Here is a 27884-nt window from a genome sequence, read left to right on the forward strand (position 1 = left end):
CTGGGCCTGGAGATTTCTTTTTTGGGAGATTTAAAATTATAAATTCAATTTTAAAAATACTTACACAGCTATTAAAATTATTTATTTCTCATTGGATGAGTTGGATTAGTTTGTGATTTTAGAGGAAATTTCATCTAAATTGTCAAATTTGTGCATGTGGAGTTCAGAGTATTTCCTTATTCTTTTGATGTCTGTAGGTCAGGTTTATTCCCTGTTCATTTCTGATATTTGTGTCTTCTCTATTTTTCTCTTTGTCAGTATTGCTAGGAATTTGACAGTTTTGTTGCTGTTTTATTGATCTTACCAAAAAGTCAGCTCTTTAATTAATTGATTATTCTCTATTTCCTGTTTTCAATTTCACTGATTTTTTTTTTTTCCTCTCTGTTATTTCCTTCTGCTTGCTTTAGGTTTATTTTGCTCTTCTTTTTCTAGGTTGTTGAGGTGGGGAGCTTAGGTTACTGACTTGAGACTTCTTCTTTTCTAATGCAGACATTTAATGCTATAAATTTCCCTCTCAGTACTGCTGTAACTGTGCTCTGAAAATTTTGATATATTGTATTTTTTAAAATAATTAAAAAAAAAATTATTTATTTTTGGCTGCGTTGGGTCTTCGTTGCTGTGCACAGGCTTTCTCTAGTTGCAGGGAGCAGGGGCTACTCTTCATTGTAGTGCCTGGGCTTCTCATTGTGGTGGCTTCTCTTGTTGCAGAGCACAGGCTCTAGGCGCATGGGATTCAGTAGTTGTGGCACATGGGCTCAGTAGTTGTGGCTCGTGGGTTCTAGAGCACAAGCTTAGTAGTTGCGGTGTGTGGGCTTAGTTGCTCCGCGGCATGTGGGATCTTCCCAGACCAGGGCTTGAACCCGTGTCTCCTGCATTGGCAGGTGGATTCTTAACCACTGCACCACCAGGGAAGTCCCTGATATATTGTATTTTAATTTTTATTCTTTAATGTACTAAAAAAATTTTTTTTTCTTGAAACTTCCTCTTTGGCTCATTGATTATTCAGAAATACCTTGTTTAGTTTCCAAGTGTTTGGAGCTTTTTCTCTTTTTGTTATTGATTTCTAGTTTGATTCCACTGTGTTCAGAGAATATACTTTATGATTTCAGGTCTTTTAAATTTGTGGGGGTTTGTTTTATGGCCTAGTATATGGTCTATCTTGGTATATGTTTCATAGGCACTTGGAAAAAAATGTATATTATGTTGTTGGATGGAATGTTCTAAAAGTGTCACTAGCGTCTGTTGGTTAATGTTCTTTGTTAAATTCCTCTGTATCTTTGCTGATTTCTTGTCTAGTTGCTCTAGCAATTGTTGAGAGAGGGATATTGAAGTCTCCCATAATTGTTGATTTGTCTATTTCTCCTTTCTGTTCTATCAGTTTTTGCTTCACTTATTTTGCAGTTCTGTAGTTTGGTCCATACACATTTAGGATTGCTATGTCTTCTTGGTGGATTGACCCTTATCATTATGCAATAACCCTCAGTGTCTCTGTTAATTTTTTTTATTCTGAAGTCTACTTTATCTGGTAGTAATATAGCCACTCTAGCTTTCCTTTGGTTTATGTTTCATGATGTATTTCTTTCTGTCTTTTTACTTTCAGCCTATCTGTGCTATTAAATTAAAAAGTATGGGCTAACTATAAATTAAAAAATAGGCCTAATGTGAGTTTTGTGTGGACAGCGTATAGTTGGGTCATAATTTTTAATTCACTCTTTTAAAACACTATTCCCTTTTAGAAACACTATCTGTCTTTTAATTACTATATTTAGATCACTGATATTCAATGTAATTATTGATATGTCATGGCTTAAGTCTTCCATCTTATTTTTTGTTTTTTATTTCTTTCATTTTTCATTCCTCTGTTTCATTTTTCCTGCCTTCCTGTAGGTTACTTGAACATTTTTTAGAATTCCCTTTTGAATTATCGATAGTGTTTCTGAGTGTATTTCTTGGTAGAGCTTTTATAATGATTGTTCTAGATAATGTATATATACATACAATTTATCACAGTTTATTGGTGTTGTCATTCTATCAACACTAATAAAGTATTGAAAATTTACTTCTCTTTTTGTCCTTATACCCTCCCACATTTATAGTATAATTTTCTTCAGTGTTTTCTCTACATACATTTAGAACCACATCAGACAGTGTTATAATTTTTGCTTTACTTGTCAAACATAATTTAGAAAACTGAAGAAGAGATGGAAAGCCTATTGTATATATGTTTATTGTTCATTAACTTACTGTTCCTTCCTTCATGATTCCTTCCATATTTCCTTCTTTCATTATTTCCTTTCTGTTTAGAGAACATCCTTTAACCATTCTTTTAGTGTAGTTACAAATCCTCCAAATTTTCTTTAGTCTGGGAATGTTTTGATTTCCTCTTCATTCTTGGAAGATATTTCTGCAGGGTATAGGATTCTAAAGGTTAACGGTTTTTTTCTTTCAGCACTGTCTTGTTTTTCCTTGGGCCCCAAAGTCTCTTGTTAATCTTCTTTCTTCTCTTTTTTCAGAGCTTTTTTATGTTTGTTTTAATGTAATGTGCAAGGTTTTGGATTATCCTTGGTGGGAGGTATAGGGAAATGTTCATCTCTTCCATCTACCTGGAAGTGGTAGGCCAGGTTCATTTTTAGAATTCTTCTAGTGCAGTGCTTTGCACAGAGAAATTCTTGATAACTATGGCTTAGATGTATGAAGGAACATGACCTCCCTCGATCCATATATTTATTCTCTTTGTGCAATCTGGGTTTGTAATTTGGTTTTCTAAGTTAGAAAGACTTGGATTCAAACCCTGCCTCTACTACATCCCAACTGTGTTGCTACGGAGCTATTTAATTAACTTCTGAACTTCAGTGTCCTAATCAATAAAATGGTGTTAATAGTAATGCCTTTGTCATAGGATTGCTGTAAAGTTTGTGATAATTTTTTAAAAATATTTTATTTATTTATTTATTTATTTTCCTTGTTTTTTCTGGCTGCATCGCATGTTAGTTGCAGCACATGGGATCTTTGTTGAGGCATGTGGGTTCTTTTCGTTATGGCGTGTGGTCTGCTTGGGTTTCTCTCTCGTTGTGGTGCACAGGCTTCTCTCTAGTTGTGGTGTGCGGGTTTTCTCTCTCTAGTTGTGGCGTGTGGGCTCCAGGGCGTGTGGGCTCTTTAGTTTGCGGCATGTGGGCTTCTCTTTGAGGTACTCAAGCTCAATAGTTGTGGCACGTGGGCTTAGTTGCCCCACGGCATGTGGGATCTTAGTTCCCCGACCAGGGATTGAACCTGCATCCCCTGCGTTGGAAGGCAGATTCTTTACCACTGGACCACCAGGGAAGTCCCTGTGATAATTTTTATAAAGGTTTTAGCATATAGTGCCTGGCACATGGTGAACTTATAATAATAGTTGTTATTATTATATCAATAAAGTTCCTTGTCAGTTTAGCTCATTTTCAGTTGCATTTCTGCCAAGTCACGCCTTCTTATATAGGAGAATTATACTTATCCTTTTACATTTTGTCTTGTTGGTTTTGGTGTGACAAGGTCACCAAATCTTTGCACTGACTAGCATATTTGATGAAGTCTCTTCTTACCAGATCATGAATTAGAATTTTTGACTAGGACAGTGCTGAGAATATAGTTCTGGCTTTCTTTCTATTGGAGACTTCCCTCCAGGTTCTTAAGACTCATTCGTTCAATGCTTTTTGTATTCCATTTTTTTCCTGTAAACTACAAACCCACCTAACTGAAAATTCAGTCCACCTTTCTCCATCTTGTCTATAAAGATAATACGACCTTGTCCAATATGTTGCTGAAATCAGGTTATGCTTTGTTTATGCTATTCCCTGATGTACCATTAGAACTACCTATTAAATAAAATGGAGCTAATTTGGCCAAAATCAGTACCACGTGCTTTAGTGAACATACGCTGTTTCTCGTATGCTTCTTTTCCAAGTATTTACAAACCGTGTGGGATGCAAGGTTTGAACTCATATAGAAACAGAGTGCTGGGGCTGGCAGCAAAGCTAGACTTCAGCACCCATATTTTACAGCTAAAAACTCATTGGCCCAGAGCACTGAGTCTCCAGGGTCATATGCTGTATATTTTTAAAGGACTTGAACTCTGGACCCTTTTTTAGAGTATTATGGAGCATTCATGACACCTAGTGGCCAGGTACTTGCACATGGATTGTGCATCATAAATATCAGCATAAAAAATAATCTAAATAAAATATAAATTACTCCTAAAGGCTCTTTTTTAAGCTACTGTTTCTAATAAGAAAGAATTGATTGATTCTGAGATCCTATAGTGGAATATGTTGCAGTTTGAGGGAGTGCCAGCAGAGGGTGCCAAGGGTTCATTCATCTACTCTGCCATGCATGTTTTTCCCCCCTGAAAATTGGCAGAATTTTATTTTATTTTTTACATTTATTTATTTATTTGGTTGTGATGGGTCTTAGTTGTGGCAGGCGGGCTCCTTAGTTGCGGCTCAGGGGCTCCTTAGTTGTGGCTCACCAGCTCCTTAGTTGTGGCACCCAGGCTCCTTAGTTGTGGCATGTGAACTCTTAGTTGCGGCATGAATGTGGGATTTAGTTCCCTGACCAGGGATTGAACCTGGGCGCCCTGCATTGGGAGCACAGAGTCTTAACCACTGTGCCAGTGGGGAAGTCCCTGTCAAAATTTTAGACCATCATTTAGGCAATGATTTTTGTCTGAGTTGTTTACTGCTATATCCCCAGTGCCTAGCATGGTGCTAGACATATTTGTTGAGTTCATATTTATTATTATTAGAAATAATTTCTTTCATACTTTTCCTTAGGGATTTAAAAATTCAAGAACAATAAGGTTAATGACAAAGGTGTCTTAATGTTCAAAGCAGTGGATTAATTTGAACTACTGCTCAATATTTTAATTTTTGAATCCGGTATTTTAAAGTTATGATATTTGCAAAATCAGACCAGCTTTATTTTTTCATTTTTGGTTAGTTAATAGTTTGTGTCTGGTCTTCCAGGAAAGTCTTACATAATGTTTTCTTTTCCTCTGAATTCTCTGTTAAATTTCTAATAGTTCTAATAGTTCTAAATGGAACTATAATGAGTCTCAGAGAAATACATTAGTGGAGAGATTTGCCAAATTGGGGCACATTTCTTTTGGAACAGGAATTCTCCCCCACTAATGTGAGTTGTTCTTATTCTTTCCTGGGAAGTTAGAGTTGCTTTGTAGGGCAGATCAAGGATTTGAACACCACAGAGAAGCATCAGAGGAATGGGTTTTAACACTTGAAGATTTAATTTTAGAAGAGCATCCTAAATTTTGATGTAGTTCATGTTTTAAAAATTATTTTAGAGATAACTGGCTATGCATAAAAAAGAATGAAATAATGCCATTTGCAGCCACATAGATGGACCTAGAGCTTATCATACTAAGTGAAGTAAGTCAGACAGTGAAAGACAAATATCACCTGATATCACTTATATGTGGAATCTAAAAAATGATACAAATGAACCTGCTTACAAAACAGAAACAGACTCACAGACATAGAAAACAAATTTATGGTTACTAAAGGGGAGAGTGGGAGGAGGGATAAATTGGGAATTTGGGATTAACAGATATACACTACTATATATAAAATAGGTAAACAGTAAGGATCTACTGTAAGGCACAGGGAACTATATTCAATATCTTGTAATAACCTATAATGGAAAAGAATCTGAAAAAGAACATATATGTATGTGTGTGTAACCGAATCACTTTGCTGTACACCTGAAACTAACACAACATTGTAAATCAACTATACTTCAATTAAAAAAAAGATAACTGGCTATGTAAAAAGGCAAATGCATGTTCTTCGTGTTGCCTTTGGCAGCTTGGTTAAAACCCATTGTGATATTCTTTGGAGTGCTGTGAACCTCCAGACATTTAAAATGGCATATTGGGAGCATTGTGGAAAGATGCATATTAATATTTAAGTTTCCCACAAAATCTGTTGTGCTTGAAAAACACTTATCATATGAGGATAATGGGTACCCTCTGGTTATTTTATAGCCTCTAAATTATGCATGTCAACATCACTGCATTTTAACCTCTCATTCCCGTGCAACAAAACATTAGGTGAGGGCTTCCCTGGTGGCGCAGTGGTTGAGAATCTGCCTGCTAATTCAGGGGACACGGGTTCGAGCCCTGGTCTGGGAGGATCCCACATGCCACGGAGCAACTAGGCCCGTGAGCCACAACTACTGAGCCTGCGCGTCTGGAGCCTGTGCTCCGCAACAAGAGAGGCCGCGATAGTGAGAGGCCCGCGCACTGCGATGAAGAGTGGCCCCCACTTGCCACAACTAGAGAAAGCCCTCGCAGAGAAACGAAGACCCAACATAGCAAAAATAAATAAATTAATTAATAAACTCCTACCCCCAACATCTTCTAAAAAAAAAAACAAAAAAACCACCCCAAAAATTAGGTGAATCATTATTCAGACATGCTGATTTCTTTTTTCATGGCGCAAGTTATGAAGTATTTATTTAAATGGTCTAATGCTTTACATCCTTGCTAATATTTCCCAAATATAAATTTTATGTGTGCTAAAATAATTGTAGTGGTTTTGGTACTTGACTAATTGTTTTAAACCCAACTTTTTATGAAATAAAAAATGTCAAAACACTATGTTAAACTTGAACCAGATCATGGGACTAATTTTTCTAAAATTCAAAATGTTTGCTTCTTTCCAAGAATAATTTTGTTTTGTACTGAGTGTCTTAATTTGTTGTTAGTGTATTGCTTTGGAACAAAAACTGAAAAAATTGACTGACGATTTGAGTTGTCAGCGTCAAAATGCAGAAAGTGCCAGATGTTCTCTGGAACAGAAAATCAAGGAAAAAGAAAAAGAGTTCCAAGAGGTAAGGTAAATGGATTCATGAGGAGTTTGTCCAGAAGGCTCTTGTTGGCATTTCCTAGTTTGATCATTTGAAAAGAGGAGTGTCTGTCGTTATTTGGGATGTTCCACTAGAGGGGAAATGCTTTGTGTGGAAAAGGCACTATATTTTCCTTCACACTTTTCCATCTTTTAGTTTTTGACTGGAGAAGGGACTTAGAATGTTCTTTTTTATCCACATTTTCTGATTTGTTTGAAATTTGACACCAAGTAGGAAAGGATTGTATTTCTTATTTCAAACACTCTGTGTTGTAAAGGAAATTGTATTACACTCACCAGGTGTTTTTAAAGGCTGTGAGTTGGCAAATACATTAGAAAGGTAATTGATGGGGAGGGGAAAGAAGTTGGCAGACAAATTAGGGCTGAAGATGCCCTTGCATAAGGCTTGGTATCAGTTTCAGGTGAGTTAGCCTTGAAATGGGTCTATAGTCTTTCAATGAGAGTGACTGGAAATGTTAACCTGGTGTCCCTGTGTGATTATCCAAGTTAATTGGTGGTATTTCCTTCCTGTCATTCTCAATGGTCAGTGGCATAAGCTATTTGACATTTTAAACTCCATTGTTGAGTGTGTTGATTTCTCAGCCGAGTTGTGACTGGCTACAGCTCGGCTCTACTCTTTTGCCCCTGGATACTTCAGAACAGAGGTGATTCATTTAAGTCAGGGATGAGGCGGGAACAGGCCAGTTTCCATGTGTTCTCCTGGCAGACTCCTTCCTCTTCCGCTCAGAGACCCGGATCTGATGCCTGGGACCCGTGCTAAGGCTACCTGTATCAATCATCAGGTAGTCGCAGACAGGCTCCCATAATCTTCTGCTCTTACAGAAGAGCATTGCCTGGAGGAAGACTGGGTCTCGCCCTAGGATCTCCCTTGTTAACCAACATCAGTCTGATGCATTTGTCTTTTGCTTTTTAGGAGCTCTCCCGTCAACAGCGTTCCTTCCAAGCCCTGGATCAAGAGTTCACTCAGATGAAAGCCAAGCTCACCCAGGAGCTACAGCAAGCCAAGAACATGCACAACATCCTCCAGGCTGAACTGGATAAAGTAGGGTGCTAACTGATTTCTCCCCCATCCTTAACCTCCCCACCCCCTTTTTTTTTTTTTTTTTTGCTGTACGCGGGCCTCTCACTGTTGTGGCCTCTCCCGTTGCGGAGCACAGGCTCCGGACGCGCAGGCTCAGCGGCCATGGCTCACGGGCCCAGCCGCTCCGCGGCATATGGGATCCTCCCAGACCGGGGCACGAACCCGTATCCCCTGCATCGGCAGGCGGACTCTCAACCACTGCGCCACCAGGGAGGCCCCCCACCCCCTTTTTAATACATGTCATTTCTATACCACAGCAGACATATGATACCTTTAAAGAAAGAAAAAAAAGCGCTCTATCCTCACTTTCCTTACTTATCAAAGTGGAGAGCAAACTGAACCTTTCTGGGTCTGGGTTTTCTTGTTTAGAGAAGGAGGGCAGTGAGTGAAGATCTCAGATCTGAAGGTCTGCGGGCGTCTCTGATATTCCAGTGGTTCTTGGTCATGCCACCAGCTGGGAGCTATCCCAAGTATTTATGCTTCCAAATAGTCAAAGCACTGAAAATTATAATTACTTAACACTCCCTGCACAAATGATCTCATCTGCTTTTATGGCTTTCTGTGTCATCCATGTGATGATGACACCCATGTTTATATCTCCAGCCTAGACGTCTGGTCTGAATTTCAGACTTGAGGGTGTGCATCTGATATTTCCAGTCACACATGTAATAGGCATCTCACACTTGAAGCATGTTATTAATGGAACTCCAACTTTTTTCAGACTTGTTCTTTGCTGAGTCTTCCTTGTCCCAGTGAATAGCAATTCCATTCTTCACATCGCTCAGGTTAAAACCTCAATGTCATCTTCAACTCCTCTTTTCCTCTCAACACCTCAAAGTAATCCATTAAAATTCTGCTGGCTCTACCTTTATTTATTCACACACACACACCCACACACCCACACACACACGTGTGTGCATGTGTATTTGTGTATATCTATGCATATGTATATTTGCATGCATGTGTATATTATATGAATAGTATAAACTTGTGTGTTAGAACACAAAATCTATATAGAACAAATGTACAACAATAAATTACTATAAGGCATGCCTCTCTTGTGACCATTATATATGTCAGAGGATAGAGTCTTGTTGGCTACCCCAGAAACCTTTCATGTGCCACATACCCCCATGCTAAGAATAAACCTGACTTCTCTGTCTGTCTTTATGTTTTATACTGGATCTGACTGTGTTCACCATCTCCAGCTCTATATGTGGTCTAAGACACATCATCTCTCACCTGGGTTTCTGTACCAGCATCCTAACTGGTCTCCCTGCTTCCACCCTTCCTCCTCACAGTGTGTTTTCAATCAGCAGCCAGAGTGAGTCTTTTCAAGTGTAGGTCAGATCATGTCACTCCTCTGCTCAGAAGTCTGCAGTTACTCCCCATTTCTCAGAGTAAGAGTCAGGTCCTTCCAAATGTGTGCAGGAGCCTAGGTGGCCTTCCTACCACCTTACCCGCTCACCCCATCTCCCACTCTCCCCTTGCTTACCTGTCCACGTGGCCTCCTTGCCATGGGGGGACACACCCAGCAAGTGGCAGCTTTGGGGTTTGCTCTTGGGGGTGCTCTGTCCCCAGACAGATCTGTAGGGTGTGAGCCTTCACTTTGTGAAGCCTTGCTGCTCCAGTGTCACCTTATGAATGACATCTTCCCGTGGTCACTACATAGACCCTTGCCCTCAAATACTTTCTGTTTCTTTACCTTGCTTTACTTTTCTCCATAAGGTCTATCACCTGACATATAATAGAGTTATTTGTTTATTTAAATATTATCTTCTGGGGCTTCCCTGGTGGTGCAGTGGTTAAGAATCCGCCTGCTAATACAGGGGACACGGGTTCGAGCCCTGGTCCGGGGAAGATCCCACATGCCGCGGAGCAACTAAGCCCGTGCTCCACAACTACTGAGCCTGCGCTCTAGAGCCCGCGAGCCACAACTACTGAGTCCACATGCTACAACTACTGAATCCTGTACGCCTAGAGCCCATGCTCCGCAACAAAGAGAAGCCACCGCAATGAGAAGCCCATGCACTGCGACGAAGAGTAGCCCCCGCTCACCGCAACTAAAAAGAAAGCCCGCAAAGAAAGCCCGCGTGCAGCAACGAAGACCCAGTGCAACCAAAAATAAATAAATAAATAAATTTAAAAAGATATTATCTTCCTTCCATCACTCAGATCTTTCCATGAGGACAGGGTCTCGTCTGTTTAGTTTCCTGCTCTATCTGCAATGCGGAAGCACTAAATATCCAGAGCTTTACTGTCAGAAGCAGCAATGCGGTCATTCATTCTTCCTTTTTTTTTTTTTTTTGGCCGCGCCCTGAGGCTTGTGGGATTTTAGTTCCCCAACCAGGGATTGAACATGGGCCCTCAGCAGTGAAAGCGCAGAGTCCTAACTGCTGGACCGCCAGGGAATTCCCAATTCATTCTTTTCTTGACTTCACCCATTTTCCCTGAGAGGGTGACACATTTTAGAGTTTTATGCTGAATATGTCAGGTATTCACCTGTTGTCAGAGTTATACTTATTTTCTTAGTGTTTGTTTCTTTATTTTCTAAAAGTGAGGATTTACCAATTAGGTTGTCTCATTATATGAAAAATACAGGTTAATTCCCAAATGTAAGATATAGCAGCCTAGGACATGTTGATTTCTAGTAGCAGAGGAGCTGGGTATGGGGAATGCAGGCGAAATGCGGACAGCCAACATTTATTGACATCTCTTACATACACGGGATCATCTGAAGTTCTGATAGATTCATTCCTTTATCTATCCATCTGTCCAAGTTTGGAAAAAAGAAAAAAATTCTTCGTGTGCCAGGATAAATTGTTATGCACTATTTATTGGATGTCCTCCAAGACTTTAAAAAATATACATTTGCAAATGTATAATTTTTTTTTTGGTTTTAACTTTTGTTTAAAAGGGAACATTCTGTTGGTAGTGTCTGAGCCTTGTTTTTATTGGATGTTTTGTAGTTTAGTCATTCCCCTACTGATGGGTATTTAGGTTCATGTAGCACCATTGGTAGTATCGTTGGGCAGGTAAAGGCGTGTGTTGCTGGTGCTTCTGTAGAACAGCTTCCTACATGTGACATTGATGGCCTCGAGGGCATATGTGTTCTCACGTGTGATAGGTACTTCCAAATTGCCCTCCAGAAAAGTCGTAGCAGTTCACTTGACACCAGCTGTAAGAGGCCTGTTTCCTCCCATCCTCCTAATAGGAGATAGTCCAGGTTTTAAAAATTTTGCCAACTAAGGAGTGAAAAATGTTATCTTATCATTGTTTTAATTCACACTTTTAAAAAATATATATTTATTTATTTGGCTGCCTCGGGTCTTTATTGCAGCGTGAGGGCTCTTGGTTGTGGCACACGGGCTTCTCTCTAGTTGTGGAGTGTGGGTTTTCTTTTCTCTAGTTGTGGCATGTGGGCTCCAGAGCACAGAGGCTCTGTGGTTTGTGGCACGTGGGCTCTAGTTGAGAGGCACGAGCTCAGTAGTTGGGGCACATGGGCTTAGTTGCCCCACAGCATGTGGGATCTTAGTTCCCTGACCTGGGATCGAACCCGCATCCTCTGCATTGTAAGGCGGATTCTTTACCACTGGACCACCAGGGAAGTCCCAATTCACACTTTCTTGATTACCATTGAGGTTATTTCTTTCAGAAGGTGATTTGCCATTTGTATCTTTTGTATAACATTTCTGTTTCTGTCCTTTGCTCTTTTTTTTAATGGGCTTGCCTCTTTGTATATTGAATCATAGATATGCTTTATGTGTTGTATTTTGGAAATATCATTTTTATTCTGTTGTATTTATTGCAAATGTGTTCTCCCAGTTTGTTTTCTCAACTTTTGTTATTTCTTATCTCATTTTTTAAAATTTAGTTTATTACTATTTAGTTGTTTTATTTTTTTGTGGTTAATTGTTTTCCTTGTGGCTTCCTCCTCAAACCCAGCCTTTTTCATCAACATATGCTGCTGCCAAGTAATGTCACAGGTTGACGTGATGGTATTTTAAGTTCAACTTCTAGGGCCTTATTAAGCTGTGACGTATAATGTGTCTCAACCAAAATAGATGGCATCAATTCTTATATTCCATGACCTTTTTATTCTTCTTTAAGAATAAATAGTTATTTAAAAAGTAAAGAAAAATGAAGCTTTGCTTTGTTTTCTATTTGTAGGTCACATCTGTAAAGCACCAGCTGGAAAAAAAATTGGAAGAGTTTAAGGAAAAGTTCAGTAGAACTGAACAGACCTTACAGGCGAGTGAGACCAAGGAAAATGAGCTGAGGAGAAGCAGTGAGGTAAGTGAGGGGTAGAGAAGAGTATTTGTCAACTTCTGTACAGGAGGAAGTGGGAGGGTTAAAGAATTTCTGTACCATTTTCTAGTAGTTTATTATAGCTACATTTTTGTTTTTAATTTGCCAGAAGTATATATTACAAAGTGTTTTGTATATAATCTATGACATAGAACATGTGTTTTTTTTTTCACTTTCTATTCTGATATAACTTACTAATATGCATCTAGCAATTATAGGAAAGCATGACTTAATAATTAAGACCATGTACTACTCTTTCGATTCTTTTTTTAAGATTGTTTTAGACCACCTGTGAGGTGGAAGGATGGAAGAAAGCAAGGGATTTTCTAAATGGAAAGAGACAAAACTGGTGATGGGAGGTGTAATTTAAATCCCTTTTCCAAGGGTTGGCTTTTGCATCATCAAATATTAAAAACCTTGTGCAAAGTGATAGACTTAAATATAAAATTTTTTACAGATAAAGAGTTTCTAGATTTAATATTGTTATAAAAACATCAAGTAATTGTAAATTGTATTACTCTGGCTTCAGCAGTCAACATTAACTTTCATGTTGAGTGTGTGCAGGCATAGGTGATGGTGTCTTTGCTGGGGTTTTTTTGGCCACACTGCATGGTATACGGGATCTTAGTTCCCCCACCAGGGATCAAACCCCCGCCTCCTGCAGTGGAAGCATGGAGTCTTAACCACTTGATCACCAGGGAATTCCCGTGACGGTGTATTTGGAGAGTCATGGTAACGATACAAAATGGTGGATGAGGTTTCCCGATGGCATGGAGTACAGGGCGTACCCTGATGTTGCTTCTACCGATAGGATTTTATCTGTACTTACTTACTGTATTTATTTATTTATTTTTGGCTGTGTTGGGTCTTCGTTGCTGCACACAGGCCTTCTCTAGCTGTGGTGAGCGGGGGCTACTCTTCGTCGCGTTGCTCGGGCTTCTCATTGTGGTGGCTTCTTTTGTTGCGGAGCATGGACTCTAGGCACACGGGCTTTGGTAGTTGTGGCACACGGGTTCAGTAGTTGTGGCTCGTGGGCTTTAGAGCGCAGGCTCAGGAGTTGTGGCACACGGGCTTAGTTGTTACGCAGCATGTGGGATCTTCCCGGACCAGGGCTCGAACCCGTGTCCCCTGCATTGGCAGGCGGATTCTCAACCACTGCGCCAACAGGGAGGTGTCTGTACTTACTTTAATTTGCTTCTCTCTGAATATATTTAGTTGCTTGGAGTTTATTTTAAAGGGCTTAATTAAGAACCATTTAGGGACAGTTAATAGACTGAAACAATATGAATAGAGTCATAAATCTGCACTGTAGTTTTATGAAAAAGCACAGCAGAACAGTAGAGGTTTCTTTTCCAACAAATGTTACAGGAAAGAATTTGTTTTCACTAATCTTTTAGCTATTTTGCAGTTACTTTTTAGATTGTACGGGTTTTTTTTTGTTTGTTTGTTTTGTAAGTTCTCTGTAAAGAACAGTGATTTATCCAGGTGAGGCAAGTCTAAATATATTTATCCCCTCAGCTTCAAGGAGTGTATTATGGTTATAAAATCAGAACGTCTGTCAGTAGCAAAGAAGAGGTTGTTAAAGCAGCTATAGCCTCAGAGGGGTAATACTGCTGGAGAGAGGAGGCCACAGCCCCAGAAACCCGGGTGGAAGAAAACTTCATATCAGATGATGGTTTCATCAGCAAACGTTTTTAAATGAAAGCGTTTGTTTCAGCAAAACAAATGTTTGCCTTTTGGCCAGTGGGGACCAACCAACAGATGCTTCTGCTAACATTTCCACAGGCAGACTGGCACCAAGCTCTTCCCTCTGTGAGCTTCCCTTTCAGCCAGGAACTCTCCCGCGACTCCACTGGCTGCCTGGTGGAAACATTTTGTAAAATCGATCGGCTGGTTAAGAGGGTCCAAACACTTTGCAAACGGTTTGCTTGGCCAAGGCTCCATAGTGGGCTGGACATTTCTTGCAGGTGTTTCTGAAGACTCATGCATCCCTGCAGGGCCTGGTTTGTCAGCTGTGGAGCTGTCCACCATGAGCTCTAGCTAAATGCCCATCATGTTGCACTTAATATTTCATTGATTTCTGTGTCCAGAGAGGGCAGTCATTGGAGATGCGTAGCTCAGGGCCAGGGAATTCATTTAGTATTTGTCTTTAATGTATGTTTTTGTGTGTGTGCCTTTTGAGGATGATATCAAGAATTCAAAGGGTTTAGCTGGCTCTTGCAGTTTGAATTGGGATTGGAATCAGAAAAGCAATTTACCCAGTTAGACTGGTGGTATAACTTCGAGGTAAAATTTTGGTGGCTTTAAAGTGAGCGAGATCTGAAATTGCATCACTTTTCTGCCACCTCCCTGCTGTGTGACCTTGGGACAATGCTTACCATTTCTGAGTCTGACTTTCCTCATCTGCACATGGGGACTAATACTAACCCTCCCTTTTCAGAGCTGCATTAATGATTAACTTAAGTATTGTATGTCCAATGTTTAGACCCGTGCCCAGCACATAAGGGCTCTTTGGTCTTCACAGCTGTTGTAACGTTTTGATGCTACCAGTTTGCTGTCACCCATAGGCAGAGAAAGGATGGGCAAAGGAAAGGGCATCTGAGATTTTTCACGTATAAAATTACAGCCTATTCTAGTCTTATCGCGCCCGGTATCTTTCTGTGTCTAATTATAAGTACAAACAAGTTTAGCACGCTTATAGGTTTTGGATGCCGAAACAATGAGACAGTTGTACTGAAGTTTTCCTTGTCCATGTTTAGCAAACTAATATGCTGCTCACAGTGAGAAATTATCAGTAGTGGAAATGCGATTTAATGGCCCAATCAAGGGTAAAGTTAGCATTTAGTATCAAAGTGAATGGAAGGCTTCGATAAGCTGCTCATCCAGCATCCAGTGCCAACCCCATAGCATTGGGGTTAGGCAATCATATACCATCATTTGATAGCCAAGATGAGGGAACACTTGCTTGGGTACCTTCCCTAGCGTGGGGACCTATATTACGACGGGGTCCGCTAAGGGGCCTGGTCTGGCAGGCAAGAATGATGAGGTGGAAGGGGAAAAACACATCCTTTGCATCCATCCCTGGTTCACCATATAGACTTCGCCCAGCAGGGGACATATTAAGCTTCATTCATGGATGGGATCACGAAATACCACACAGTAACTGAAATTTGTTTTGTCTGGTCCTAGGAAATGATGCTTCCCTGGCTGCTCCTAAACCAAAGTTTATCTGGCTGGAATTGCTCCCTAAGCTCTAAGGCTGACTTGTGGTTATAGGGTTTTTTGTTGTGTTTTTCCAGACTAGTGCCCAACTCTGCAAATCATGTGAGGTTGCAGGAGCTGCCTAGGAGAATATATCCTTGTATGCTTAATGCATCGTTGGCAATGAGCCACGCAGTCAAGTCTTAAGTGGCTGTAAGCTGTGCAGAAAACTAATTGCTGATGGGTGGCAGCCTACAGCTCCATTTTCAGATGTTCATTTTCTAAATTCTGGCTTTTTAAAATTCTTGGGTTGGCCATAGCCATAGCATGATAAGCCTGCTGGGTCCCAGGATTGGCTGAACATTTCTTCATTTGAAACAAGTATTTATGGAACTACTGCCAGAATAGACAAAGACTTGTTAATCTTTTCATTGAGCTTAGTATTCATTTAAATGTCTCCTGTTATACACAGACATGGATAGAGACGAACAGACACATAAACATAAGTTGCACCCTCCCTCCTGGGGTCCCTCCCCACCTCTTCTCCTCCTTTTCACCTTCCTTCCTCCTACTGGGATGCACCCAGCTTTGCATACAGTGTCTTGTCAGCTTTCTTGTCACGCCTCTAGATGTAGGTGCCATTTGATTTGATGATTTTTTTTAGGGTAAAAAATATAAGTTGCAAAATAAAAATGCTAAGTCAACTCAGATGGTTGCATTCTAGTTACTCTCTTATGTTGAGCTCATTTAGCTGATCTTAGCATTGATCACACACATCGAGCTGTTGTTAAATTTTAGGAAGAAACACTACTGACAATGCTCCATTACCCTTGTTAAAGTACGTTAAGGTATTTTTCCTTTCACATCTGTGATCTCATTTGAGTGGTGATTATCTTGGAGCCTGAAGAGCAAACAAACGATTATAGATTCTCTAGTTGAATGATGCTAGTTTAAGTCAGTAACATCATTGCACTTTAGTGATCATTCTTTGCAGAATTTCACAATGACTGGTATGAACGTCGCTCCTGAGATGAGTTGGAGCGGGCTTTTAGTTCTGGTTGATCTCTTAATTTGATAGCTTGTCAGTTGAGCTCATGGAAGGGAGGTAGGATCAGGACAAAGGAGACAGAAATATAACTACAACGGACTCTGTCTTATTTTGATGATGAAATGAACATATATACATGAACACAGCAGCTGCCAGCAAGTTTTCAAGTACTTTCTACCAGCCAGATTCTCCCTCTTCTTGAATTTGGCTTTGCTACGTTGGTACCCATCTGCTGGTAGTAACCAGACTGATAATTGAAGGCAGGCTTCCAGCACTGAATTGCCAGGGCCATCTGTTTTCCAACAGTGCAGTAGGGTTTGGAGGATGGGTCTTAATTGTTTCTTTAAGATTCAAAAATTTCCCCTACTTTTCAGCTTTTCAGAGGGATATTTTTTAAGTGTGTGTGTGTGTGCGTGTGTGTGTGTATGTGTGTGTTTTAAAGTCAGGCTTGTGAATCCCCCCCCCACCCCGAGGATGGGAGTTGCTTGATTCTGTCAGTTTGTAATGATATATGCCAATTCCCAGTGGTCCAGAGGGTGGCATATAATATAGGTTGAAATACTTATCAGCTGTAATGTCACTGAAGGTTGAACAGCGGGTTGAGGAATATGGATAGAGGATTTATAATATTTATTATGCAAGTCATGTGGTTAATAAGAAGCATTTTTATTCAGCATGCAAATATTACTTCATTTAAAGACTCAGAAAAATAGACAGGTTTCCCTAGAAAATAGTATGGGGCTGCATATGTGTCTCTGCTACTCTATGGCACATAGATGCATGGGTCCTTCATTTAATCAGGTACCCAAAGGACCTTTTTTCACTGTGAAATCTCAGATTCCTCCACCCAGAATTAATTCTTCCATGCTCCAGCCCTCTGATTTCCCATAGGACACTTCATCTCTCGAGGATTTAGTGCATCTTGGTGTGTATTAAGTGATTGGTATTACATCTTCCCCCACTGGCGGGTACCTGGTCCTGGGGGCAGAGACTCTCTTAATTTGTAGCTGCATCTTTCATAATGCCCATTCCAACATCTTTACATTGCAGACTTTCTTAATAAACATTTAATAAAGGTAATTTTACTCATAAAGACATTCCCATAACAGTGAACCTTAAGATGGTTTTATAACAAAACATCAAAATTTGTCACGTGAATTTTTTGGTTTGATAGCACCTTAGAACTTTGCAAAGATATATTTGATCATTCAGGTGTGATGGGGACTTGGAGCATTTGTGTCTTTGGGGAGCTTGTTTTTTTTTTTTTTTTTTTTTTTGCGGTACGCGGGCCTCTCACTGTTGTGGCCTCTCCTGTTGCGGAGCACAGGCTCTGGACGTGCAGGCCCAGCGGCCGTGGCTCACGGGCCCAGCCACTCTGTGGCATGTGGAATCTTCCCAGACTGGGGCACGAACCCGTGTCCCCTGCATCGGCAGGTGGACTCTCAACCACTGTGCCACCAGGGAAGCCCTGGGGAGCTTGTAAATAGGGTTTTCCTTATGAACAAACACTTTCACAACCGTAGGGACATCCAGAAAGTTCAAAAAATATATATTTCTCGAAGTAAAAAGATTATCATCCATTTTGGGTTTTGTGCTTTTGACTTCTATTTATAAAATCATTTTATTGAAATAAAACTATGTAACTTCATTGCTCAAAGGGAAAGTGTGATTCCTCCCCTAGTGAGATACACACACAGTCCCATTAGGGACCCTCACCAAGGCAGAAGTCCTAAGTTGCTTGAGCATCTGCTTGGGTGATAACTAACTAAACCTGTGCTTTAGGAAATGAAGAGGGAAAACAGCCTCCTTAAGAGTCAGTCTGAGCAAAGGGCCAGAGAAGTTTGCCACCTGGAGGAAGAACTGAAGAAGGCCAAGCAGCGTTTGAGTCAGAGCCAGAACTTTGCAGAAGAAATGAGGGGTGAGTAAATGTAGCGTTTTTGAGTTCTTTCTCTAGGCTAATGTTCCCATGAGGGAGGATGGATATCATTAGAAGCTTCTTTGAATTTTTCCATATCTTCTCCCAGAGAGAGATGCCTGCCGTTGATGTGGAAAAAGTTTTTGCTTTTCCACTTTTTCGTTTCCAGAGTGATAGCTGGACTTTTTTTTTTTTTTTTTTATTGGAACACACTGAGTCCCCAGATGCCTGGTTGTCAGCACTTTGAAACCAGAAGGGTAAATATTTTCCACACAAAAGTAAATTGTCGGCGCTGTCTCTCGCCCCAGAGTGCTATTTTGTGTCTCAAATGTGTTTGTTAGTTACATCCAGACGGCGCCTCTTCTCACCCATCGCCATTTCCCTTATAATGGAAAATCCTATGTTAAATGCATGTTTTCCCAGCCCTTAGTGACCATTGTTTTGGGATGGCTTACTTGACTGAATGATTTTATTTCCTTATTCTCTGTATAGCCATAGAATGATGCTGTATACACCAACTGAATCCACTGTTCGTTTCACATTTATGTATATGTGCCTTGAGTCTTTACTTACACTTATGTTCTCCCTGACGTATTTGCACATCTTGGATTTCTTTTAACCTGACTTGTGGAATGGGTGTCACACTTCTCTGTGACTGTTTTCTTTTTTAAATTCCAGTATCCCTAAGACAGCTTTCAATTTTTCCATGACAGGAGGTAGAAATGTCAATCTTCAGCTTTTTGGAAAGAAAACTATAGGAAAAGAAAGGGTTAGGGCGTTTTTCAGTGTTGGTCACCAGTATCATTGTTCGAGGTCCTCACACGCAAAGTGGACTGATATCCCCTGTGGCGATATCTCCACCAGCCTTCCACTCTCAGTATGTAGACTGAGATTAGGGGGCTAAAAATAGGAATGATTTCTAGTTACATCTGAGTTTATAATACATGCTACCTTTTTCATCTGTTATTGAGATTCTCAACTTTTATTCTTCCTCAACATACTTGGGAAGCCTTCCCATCATTGTTGAATGAAAGCAGTGTGGTTATTCTCAACTAGGAGAGGCCAGTGGGCAGAGGGGAGTTTTTAGGCAGAGGACAGGTGGTAACGGAGTTTGTGACATCTTCCTGATGATTCTCATCTTCACAGGCACCACCCTCACTGTGAGGGGCCAGGATGTGGGGAGATATTGCTTCTCAGTGATACTCACACGTAGGCCTCGAGAGTTACTAATATATAGCACCATATACTATTAAGATATATATATATTAGTTGAAGTATAGTTGATTTACATGTCAGTTTCAGGTGTACAGCACAGTGATTGTGTTTTATATATATACACACACACATGCACACACACACATATATCCTTTTTCAGATTTTTTCCCCTTATAAGTTATTACAAAATATTGAGTATAATTCCTTGTAGCACTTTATACTCTAGTACTTATGCCTGATCCTATGTATTTTTTGGCTAAAATGGCGAAGAAGTTATTTACTTTTCTGAGAAAACTGGAATACTCCATAGTATTCCTGAGATATTTCCATTTTAGTGCTGCTCTTGTCACACTTTTCTCTCCTTGAATAAGTATTTCCAAAGGGCAAAAATATGCATATACATAAACACATACAAGGAAAAAGAATAAAAGAAAGTTTCATGTGCTTAGGAAAATAATCCCTTGGTATTTTATACAACAACACTTTCTTAAGCTGCTGAGAAAGGAGATAAACAAATGTATTGCCATCCTGAAAAGGAAAATTTTCTCATTGTCTTTATATAAGCTTAGATAATTATCAGGTGATCTACTTTCAAGGAGGTATGCAGGCAATAATGCCAGTTTGTACAGGACTTGAGAAGCTGTTAGTTTGTTTGGATTTTTTTTTTTTTTTTTTTAGAGTCTAGAATTCTTGTAGAATAAATATTTATTAAAACCATGACAACTTAAAAAAATTTTTTTTTTAATAGCTAAGAATACGTCTCAGGAAACCATGTTAAGAGATCTTCAAGAAAAAATAAATCAGCAAGAGAATTCCTTGACTTTAGAGAAACTGAAGCTTGCCTTGGCTGATCTGGAAAAGCAGCGAGATTGTTCTCAAGACCTTTTGAAGAAAAGGGAACATCACATTGAACAACTGAATGAAAAGTTAAGCAAAACAGAGAGAGAGTCCGAAGCTTTATTGAGTGCTTTGGAATTGAAGAAGAAAGAATATGAAGAATTGAAAGAAGAGAAAACTCTGTTTTCTCGCTGGAAAAGTGAAAATGAACAACTTTTAAATCAGATGGAATCAGAAAAGGAAAGCTTGCAGAGTAAAATTAATCACTTGGAAACCTGTCTTAAGACACAACAAATAAAAAGTCACGAATACAATGAGAGGGTAAGAACACTGGAGATGGAAAGAGAAAATCTAAATGTCGAGATCAGGAACCTTCACAATGTGATAGACAGCAAGACTGCAGAGGCAGAGACACAGAAGCAAGCTTATGGAGAACTACAACAGAAAGCCGAGTTCTCAGATCAGAAACATGAGAAGGAAATAGAAAATATGTGTTTGAAAATTTCTCAGCTTACCGGGCAAGTTGAAGATCTAGAAGATAAGCTTCAGTCACTGTCAAGTGAAATAATGGACAAAGACCAGCGTTACCAAGACTTGCATGCTGAATCTGAGAGCCTCAGGGATCTGCTAAAATCCAGAGATTCCTCTGTGGTGACAAATGAGCCTCATCAGAGAAGTCTTTTGGCATTTGAACAGCAGTCTGCAGTGAATAATTCCTTTGCAAATATAATTGAAGAACAAGAAAGGAGCGAATGCCATTTAGAAACAGACCAAAGTCCAAAAAGCTCATCCATGTTACAAAACAGAGTCGTTTCTCTTGAATTTTCATTAGAGTCTCAAAAGCAGATGAACTCAGATCTGCAAAAGCAGTGTGAAGAATTGGTGCAAATCAAAGGGGAAATTGAAGAAAATCTCATGAAAGCAGAACAGATGCATCAAAGTTTTGTAGCTGAAACAAGTCAACGAATTAGTAAGTTACAAGAAGACACTTCTGTTCATCAGAATGTTGTTGCTGAAACTTTAGTTGCCTTGGAGAGCAAGGAAAGAGAGTTACAACTTTTGAATGAAAAGTTAGAAACTGAGCAGGCAGAGATTCAAGAATTAAAAAAGAGTAACGATTTACTTCAGGAATCTCTAAAAGAGCTACAACTTTTGTCTGAAACTCTGAGCTTGGAGAAAAAGGAAATGAGTTCCATCATTTCTCTTGATAAAAAAGACATTGAAGAGCTGACCCAAGAGAATGGTACTCTCAAGGAAATTAATGCAACCTTAACCCAAGAGAAGATGAACTTGCTCCAAAAAACTGAGAGTTTTTCAAACTGTATAGATGAAAGAGACAAAAGCATTTCAGAGTTATCTGACCAGTACAAACAAGAAAGACTTACTTTACTCCAAAGATGCGAAGAAACGGGAAATGCATTTCGGGATCTTAGTGAAAAATATAAAGCAGAGCAGGAAAAGAACTCTAAATTAGAATGCTTGCTGAATGAATGCACGAGTGTTTGTGAAGAGAGAAAAAATGAATTGGGACAGCTAAAGGAAACATTTGCAAGGGAACACCAAGCATTTGTATCACAATTAGCATTAGCTGAAGAAAGAAACCAGAGTTTAATACTAGAGTTGGAGACAGTGCAGCAGGCCCTGAGATCTGAGATTACAGATATCCAAAGCAATTCCAAGAGGGAGGCTGACAGTTTAAAGCAAGAAATCATGACTTTAAAGGAAGAACAAAGTAAGATGCAACAGGAAGTTAATGCCTTATTACAAGAGAAGGAGCACCTGATGGAATTAATGAAGATGAAACATGAGCATCAGCATCTAGAATTGGAACCAATTCAAGACTCTGTGAAAGTAGCAGAGAGGAAGATAAATACATGTCATGTTCAACTTCCGATGGACCTTGAAGTTAAAGATGCTTCTCTAGACAGTTATAATGCGCAACTGGTGCAAGCAGAAACTAAAGTGAGAAACATGGAATTAAAACTTCAGGAGAGTGAGAAGGAGGAGTACCTACAGCACGGATTACAAATTAGAGGAGAATTAGAAACTGGAGATGTGCAACAAGACACTCAGTCACGAGATATTAGCGGCCTTGGAAACTTTGAAATAGATCCAGAGGAAAAATATATTTCGGTGCTTCACGAGTTGTCAACAAGTCAGCAGGACAATGCCCACCTGCAGTGCTCTCTACAGACGGCAATGAACAAGCTGGACGAGTTAGAGAAGATGTGTGAGGCGTTGCAGGTGGAAAAGCTTGAACTCATATCTGAGCTAAATGACTCAAGATCAGAATGTGTCACAGCAACTAGCAAAATGGCAGAAGAGGTAGGGAAACTAGTAAATGAAGTTAAAATACTAAATGACGAAAATGGACTTCTCCAAGGTGAGTTCGTGAAAGAAACGGCAGAAAGTGAATTTGGTGAACAGCAAGATGAGCAGACGTCTGTGTCCTTAAATCCTCTGGATGACAGTAATTCCTATGAGCATTTGACAGTGTCAAACAAAGAAGTTCACATGCACTTTGCTGAATTACAGGCGAAATTCTCATCTTTACAGAGTGAACACAAAATTTTACATGATCAGCACTGTCAGATGAGCTCTAAGATGTCAGAGCTACAGTCCTACATTGACACATTAAAGGCTGAAAATTCAGTCTTGTCCACGAGTCTGAGAACCTCTCAAGGTGACTTGGTAAAGGAGGTGATGCCAGGACCTGGGGAGAAGCATTTTCTGTCCTTGTCACTCTCTGGTGTGACTGACAGCCCTGGAAATGCAACAGAATCCTCTTTTTACAAAGATCTTTTAGAGCATACGGGAGAAACATCCCTTTTGAATAATTTAGACAGGACTGTTTTGGCAAACCACTCCAGTGTAGAGGAGGTCTCTTGCAGTAGTCTGGAGGAGGAGAATCTGACTGAGAAAGAAATCCCCTCTGCCCCGGTGAGGAGCGTTGAAGAACTTGAGACTGTCTGTCAGATGTACCTGCAGTCCTTCAAGAAGCTAGAAGAGAAAATTGAAAGTCAAGGGATTACAAAAAATAAGGAAATCGAAGAACTTGAACGGCTACTAAGTTCTTCCAGGGAAGAGCTTGACTGTCTCAGGAAGCAGTATTTGTCAGAAAATGAACAGTGGCGGCAGAAGCTGAGAAGTGTGACAGCAGAGATGGAGTCCAAGTTGGCGGCAGAAAAGAAACACACGGAACACCTCACACTTGAGCTTGAAGTAGCGCGACTCCAGCTTCAAGGTCTGGACTTAAGCTCTCGGTCTCTGCTTGGCACCGACATAGAAGATGTAAGTATGTGGGACTGACATGCTATTTCTCGAATCAAGTGCCTAGTAGGCACGCCATCAATGTCTGTTGAATTGAAATCGAAATGAAATCTAAGCTAAAATATTTTTAGGGTTCAAGGACATAAGAACAAAACATACCAAAGTTTTCAAAAAATAGACCAGAACTTTAGGAAAGTGAGTCAGCTTTATTTGGGGAGTAAATTTCTATCATGATTATCTTTAAACACTATCATATTGGACATTACTAAAGATGTTTTTTAAAGACTCCTGGAGAAAATCATGTTAGAGAGTCAGAACATGTTCTTCAGGACGTGTTTTCACTCTTTGTGAGTTAATAAAGCACATTAAATACCAAACTGGAACTTAGGAATGGTAAGGTGATATGAATTTTAACCTCTCTTGCCTTTTTCAGACTGTTTTTAATGTTAGAGTTATAGTCATGAACCTAAATATTGGAGTTTATTATGTATTTCTGGATACTTTTCTGACAGTTTGCTTGGTACAAATTTGGATATCAAATTTGATATCAGTCTGATTTGATATCAGTCATTCAAAGAGATATTTCTTTCTTTACAGAATATGAAATTGTTCAGTTACTTATACCTTTCTCTTTTCTAGTCTACCAGCTAAACTGGTAATGGCGTACAGACAATGAGACTCACTTAATTCCCTCCCTCTACCTCTGTAAGGTAGGGAGGGCAGGTGAGACATGACAGCAGTTGTTGTCAAAGTAGCAGATCCCTATTTTACAGAGAAGAGAAAGTGAGGTTCAAACATGTGACTTATCCAAGAATATAGTAGGTGCTGGATCTGTGATTAAGTCCTTGGGCTGGGAATCTGGTCATGAAACCCTTCTGCCTTCTCTTATCGAAGAATATCATAAATGCTGAAGATGGAAGCCGACCATTTTATGTGGAATTTGTTAGCCTCTTATTTGATAATCCCAAAGAAAATTTATATTTAGGTTACCTAGCATATTGCTAGCAAGAAAAAAAATTTGAAATGTAATTACATCACAATTGAGATGATCAAGTAACTGACCCTGAAGGGTTTGTCTTCATGATAAATACCCAGTCTCTTGCCCATAGAGAACACTTACTGAATGTTTGTTTAATTGTGTTGAATATTTGGATGGAGAGAGGTGAATTTGGTGGGAAGAATGCCCTTTGAAGAGATGTGTTTAGAAGAAGCAAGTAGCCAGTTTCTCAAAAAGAATACTATAATTCAGCCTATTTGTTCTATTTTGATTCTTCTTGAAAAATAAAGTGCCTCCTCATTATATCTTACAACTACAGGCTATTCTGGGTGCAAACGATAGCTGTGACATAAGAGAATTGGAAGAATATACTTCAGAAACTAAAGAGAGGACACCAAAGCATGAGATTCATCAGATTTGTGAAAAAGATGTTCAGCAGGACCTCAGTCTAGAGATGGAGAAAATAACTAAGACGAGTGCAGTCAAACTTATAGGAGAGTGGTCCGGGGAGCAGCCCCCAGAAACCAGTCACGGGACCCCAGTGGAAGACACAGCCCAGGGCTGTTCAGAATGCATTTCCGAATTGTCACTTTCTGGTCCTGATGCTTCGGTACCTATGGATTTTCTGGAGAATCAGGTAACCATTCAGAATCTCCAACTGCAGGTAAAAGAGACATCAAATGAGAACTTGAGATTACTTCATGGCATAAAGGAACGTGACCAAAAAGTTGAAAGCTTGCTAAACGAAATCAAAGAGTTAGACTCAAAACTCAATTTACAGGAAGTACAACTAACTACCAAGATTGCAGCATGTATAGAATTGGAAAAAATAGTTGAGGAACTTAAAGAAAAATCAGATTTCAGTGAAAAATTGGAATCCCTTTCTCATGATAACCAGAGAGTAGAAAGTTCGGGAGGCCTCACTTCTAACTTAGAAATGGGCACAGATAAATTGTCACATGAAGGTATTGAAGATGAGGTAGCCAAGGTGACCGACAACTGGAGAGAGAGATGTCTCAATGTGGAAAATGAGCTGCAGAGGATGAAAGCTGAGAGAGGTAGCACAGAGCATCACGCCCTCTCTGCGGAAGCCAACTTAGAGGTAGTTCAAACAGAGAAGCTGTTTTTAGAAAAAGACAATGAAAATAAGCAGAAAGTTATAAGCTGTCTTGAGGAAGAACTCTTGGTGGTCACAAGTGAGAGAGACCAGCTTCGTGGAGAGTTAGATACTTTGTCAAAAGAAAATCAAGAGCTGGATCAGATGTCTGAAAAGATGAAGGAGAAAATACGAGAGCTCGAATCTCATCAAGATGAGTGTCTACATCTCCAAGAGCAGCTGCAGAGTTTGGAAAAGGACTCTCAGGCACTGTCTTTGGTAAGAAGCGAGCTGGAAAACCAAGTCAGACAACTGAATAAAGAGACAGAATCACTCATAAGGGAATCCGAGAGCCTGCAGACCAAACTGAGTGAATTGGAGCACGAAAAGCTGACCGTCGCCAAGGCCTTGGAGGCTGCACTGATGGAGAAAGGCGAGGTCGCGGTGAGGCTGAGCTCAACGCAGGAGGAAGTGCACCAGCTGAGAAGAGGCATTGAGAAACTTAGGGTCCGCATCGAGGCCGATGAAAAGAAGCAGCTCCACATCTCAGAGAAACTGAAAGAAAGCGAGCGTAGGAACGACTCGCTTCAGGATAAAGTTGAGACCCTTGAAAGGGAATTGCACATGGCAGAAGAAAACCAAGAGCTGGTGATTCTTGATGCTGAGAATTCCAAAGCAGAGGTGGAGACCCTAAAAACACAAATAGAATTGATGACTGAAAGCCTGAAAACTTTAGATTTAGACCTTGTCACCATACGGTCCGAAAAAGAAAATCTGGTGAAACAACTACAAGAAAAACAAGGTCAGATGTCTGAATTACACACGTTACTCTCTTCATTGAAAAATGTATTAGAAGAAAAGGAGCGAGAGAAAATACAGATGAAAGAAGAATCTAAAGCTGTGGTGGAGATACTGCAAACACAATTGAAAGAGCTAAGTGAGGAAGTAGCAGCCTTGTTTGATGACCAGGAGACCTGGAAGGCGGAAGAACAGAGTCTGGACTCCCCAGTGCAGGAAGTACGTCAGCTGAGAAATAACATTGGAAAGCTGAAAGTCCACCTAGATACTAATGAAAGGAAGCAGCTCCATATCTTAGAAAAACTGAAGGAAAGTGAGCATCAGGCAGCTTTGCTTAAGGATACAGTTGAGAACCTTGAAAGAGAACTAGAGGTATCAGGAAAAAACCAAGAGCATGTGATTCTTGAGGCTGAGAAGTCCAAAGCAGAGGTAGAGACCCTGAAAGCAAAAATAGAGGAGATGGCCCAAAATCTGAGAGCTTTGGAGTTAGATCTCGTCAACACAAGGTCAGAAAAAGAAGATCTGACAAAAGAATTACAAAAAGAACAAGGTCGAGTGTCTGAATTAGAAACGTTAAACTCTTCATTTGAAAATCTATTGCAAGAAAAAGAGCAAGAAAAAGAACAGATGAAAGAAGAATCTAAAGCTGTGGTGGAGATACTGCAAACACAATTGAAAGAGATAAGTGAGGAAGTAGCAGCCTTGTGTGATGGCCAGGAGACCTGGAAGGCGGAAGAACAGAGCCTGAGTAGTCAAGTAGATTCCCTTGAACATGAGAAGGCTCAACTGCTACAGGGCCTTGATGAGGCCAAAAGTAATTACATGCTTTTGCAGTCTTCTGTGAATGGCCTCATTCAAGAAGTAGAAGATGGCAAACAGAAACTAGAGAAAAAGGATGAAGAAATCAGGATACTAAAAAATCATATTCAAGACCAAGAGCAGCTGGTCTCTAAACTGTCCCAGATGGAAGGAGAACAGCAACTTTGGGAGGAACAAAGAACAAAACTGGAAAATCAGATGGTGGAATTGGAGCAGAAGACCCAGGTGCTGCAATCCAAACATGACACTTTGCAGGACACCTTAGAAGCTCTGCAGAATTCTTCCAAGGATCTGGAGAAAGAGCTTGAATTGACAAAAATGGAAAAACTGTCCTTTGTTGAAAAAGTAAGTGGCTTTATCTCTGTACATTTGAATGTGTTGTCAC

The 27884-nt window shown here is 40.0% G+C and overlaps 1 protein-coding gene across 3 annotated transcripts in view; it reads left to right on the plus strand.

Annotated features, from left to right (window-relative positions):
• CENPF (centromere protein F) overlaps positions 1–27884 on the plus strand; it is a 62896-nt gene that overhangs the window by 15829 nt on the left and 19183 nt on the right. For 2 of the 3 annotated variants that reach the window (XM_060091124.1, XM_060091125.1), the window contains exons 8-13: positions 6754–6879; positions 7828–7956; positions 12166–12288; positions 18335–18470; positions 20431–23810; positions 25106–27844. In XM_060091124.1, the coding sequence (XP_059947107.1) occupies positions 6754–6879; positions 7828–7956; positions 12166–12288; positions 18335–18470; positions 20431–23810; positions 25106–27844 (6633 nt within the window). The remainder of the gene's footprint in view (positions 1–6753; positions 6880–7827; positions 7957–12165; positions 12289–18334; positions 18471–20430; positions 23811–25105; positions 27845–27884) is intronic. The other variant, XM_060091126.1, reaches the window with a different exon arrangement.

The sequence above is a fragment of the Mesoplodon densirostris genome, chromosome 2, assembly GCF_025265405.1.
Source record: "Mesoplodon densirostris isolate mMesDen1 chromosome 2, mMesDen1 primary haplotype, whole genome shotgun sequence".
Taxonomy (NCBI): domain Eukaryota; kingdom Metazoa; phylum Chordata; class Mammalia; order Artiodactyla; family Ziphiidae; genus Mesoplodon; species Mesoplodon densirostris.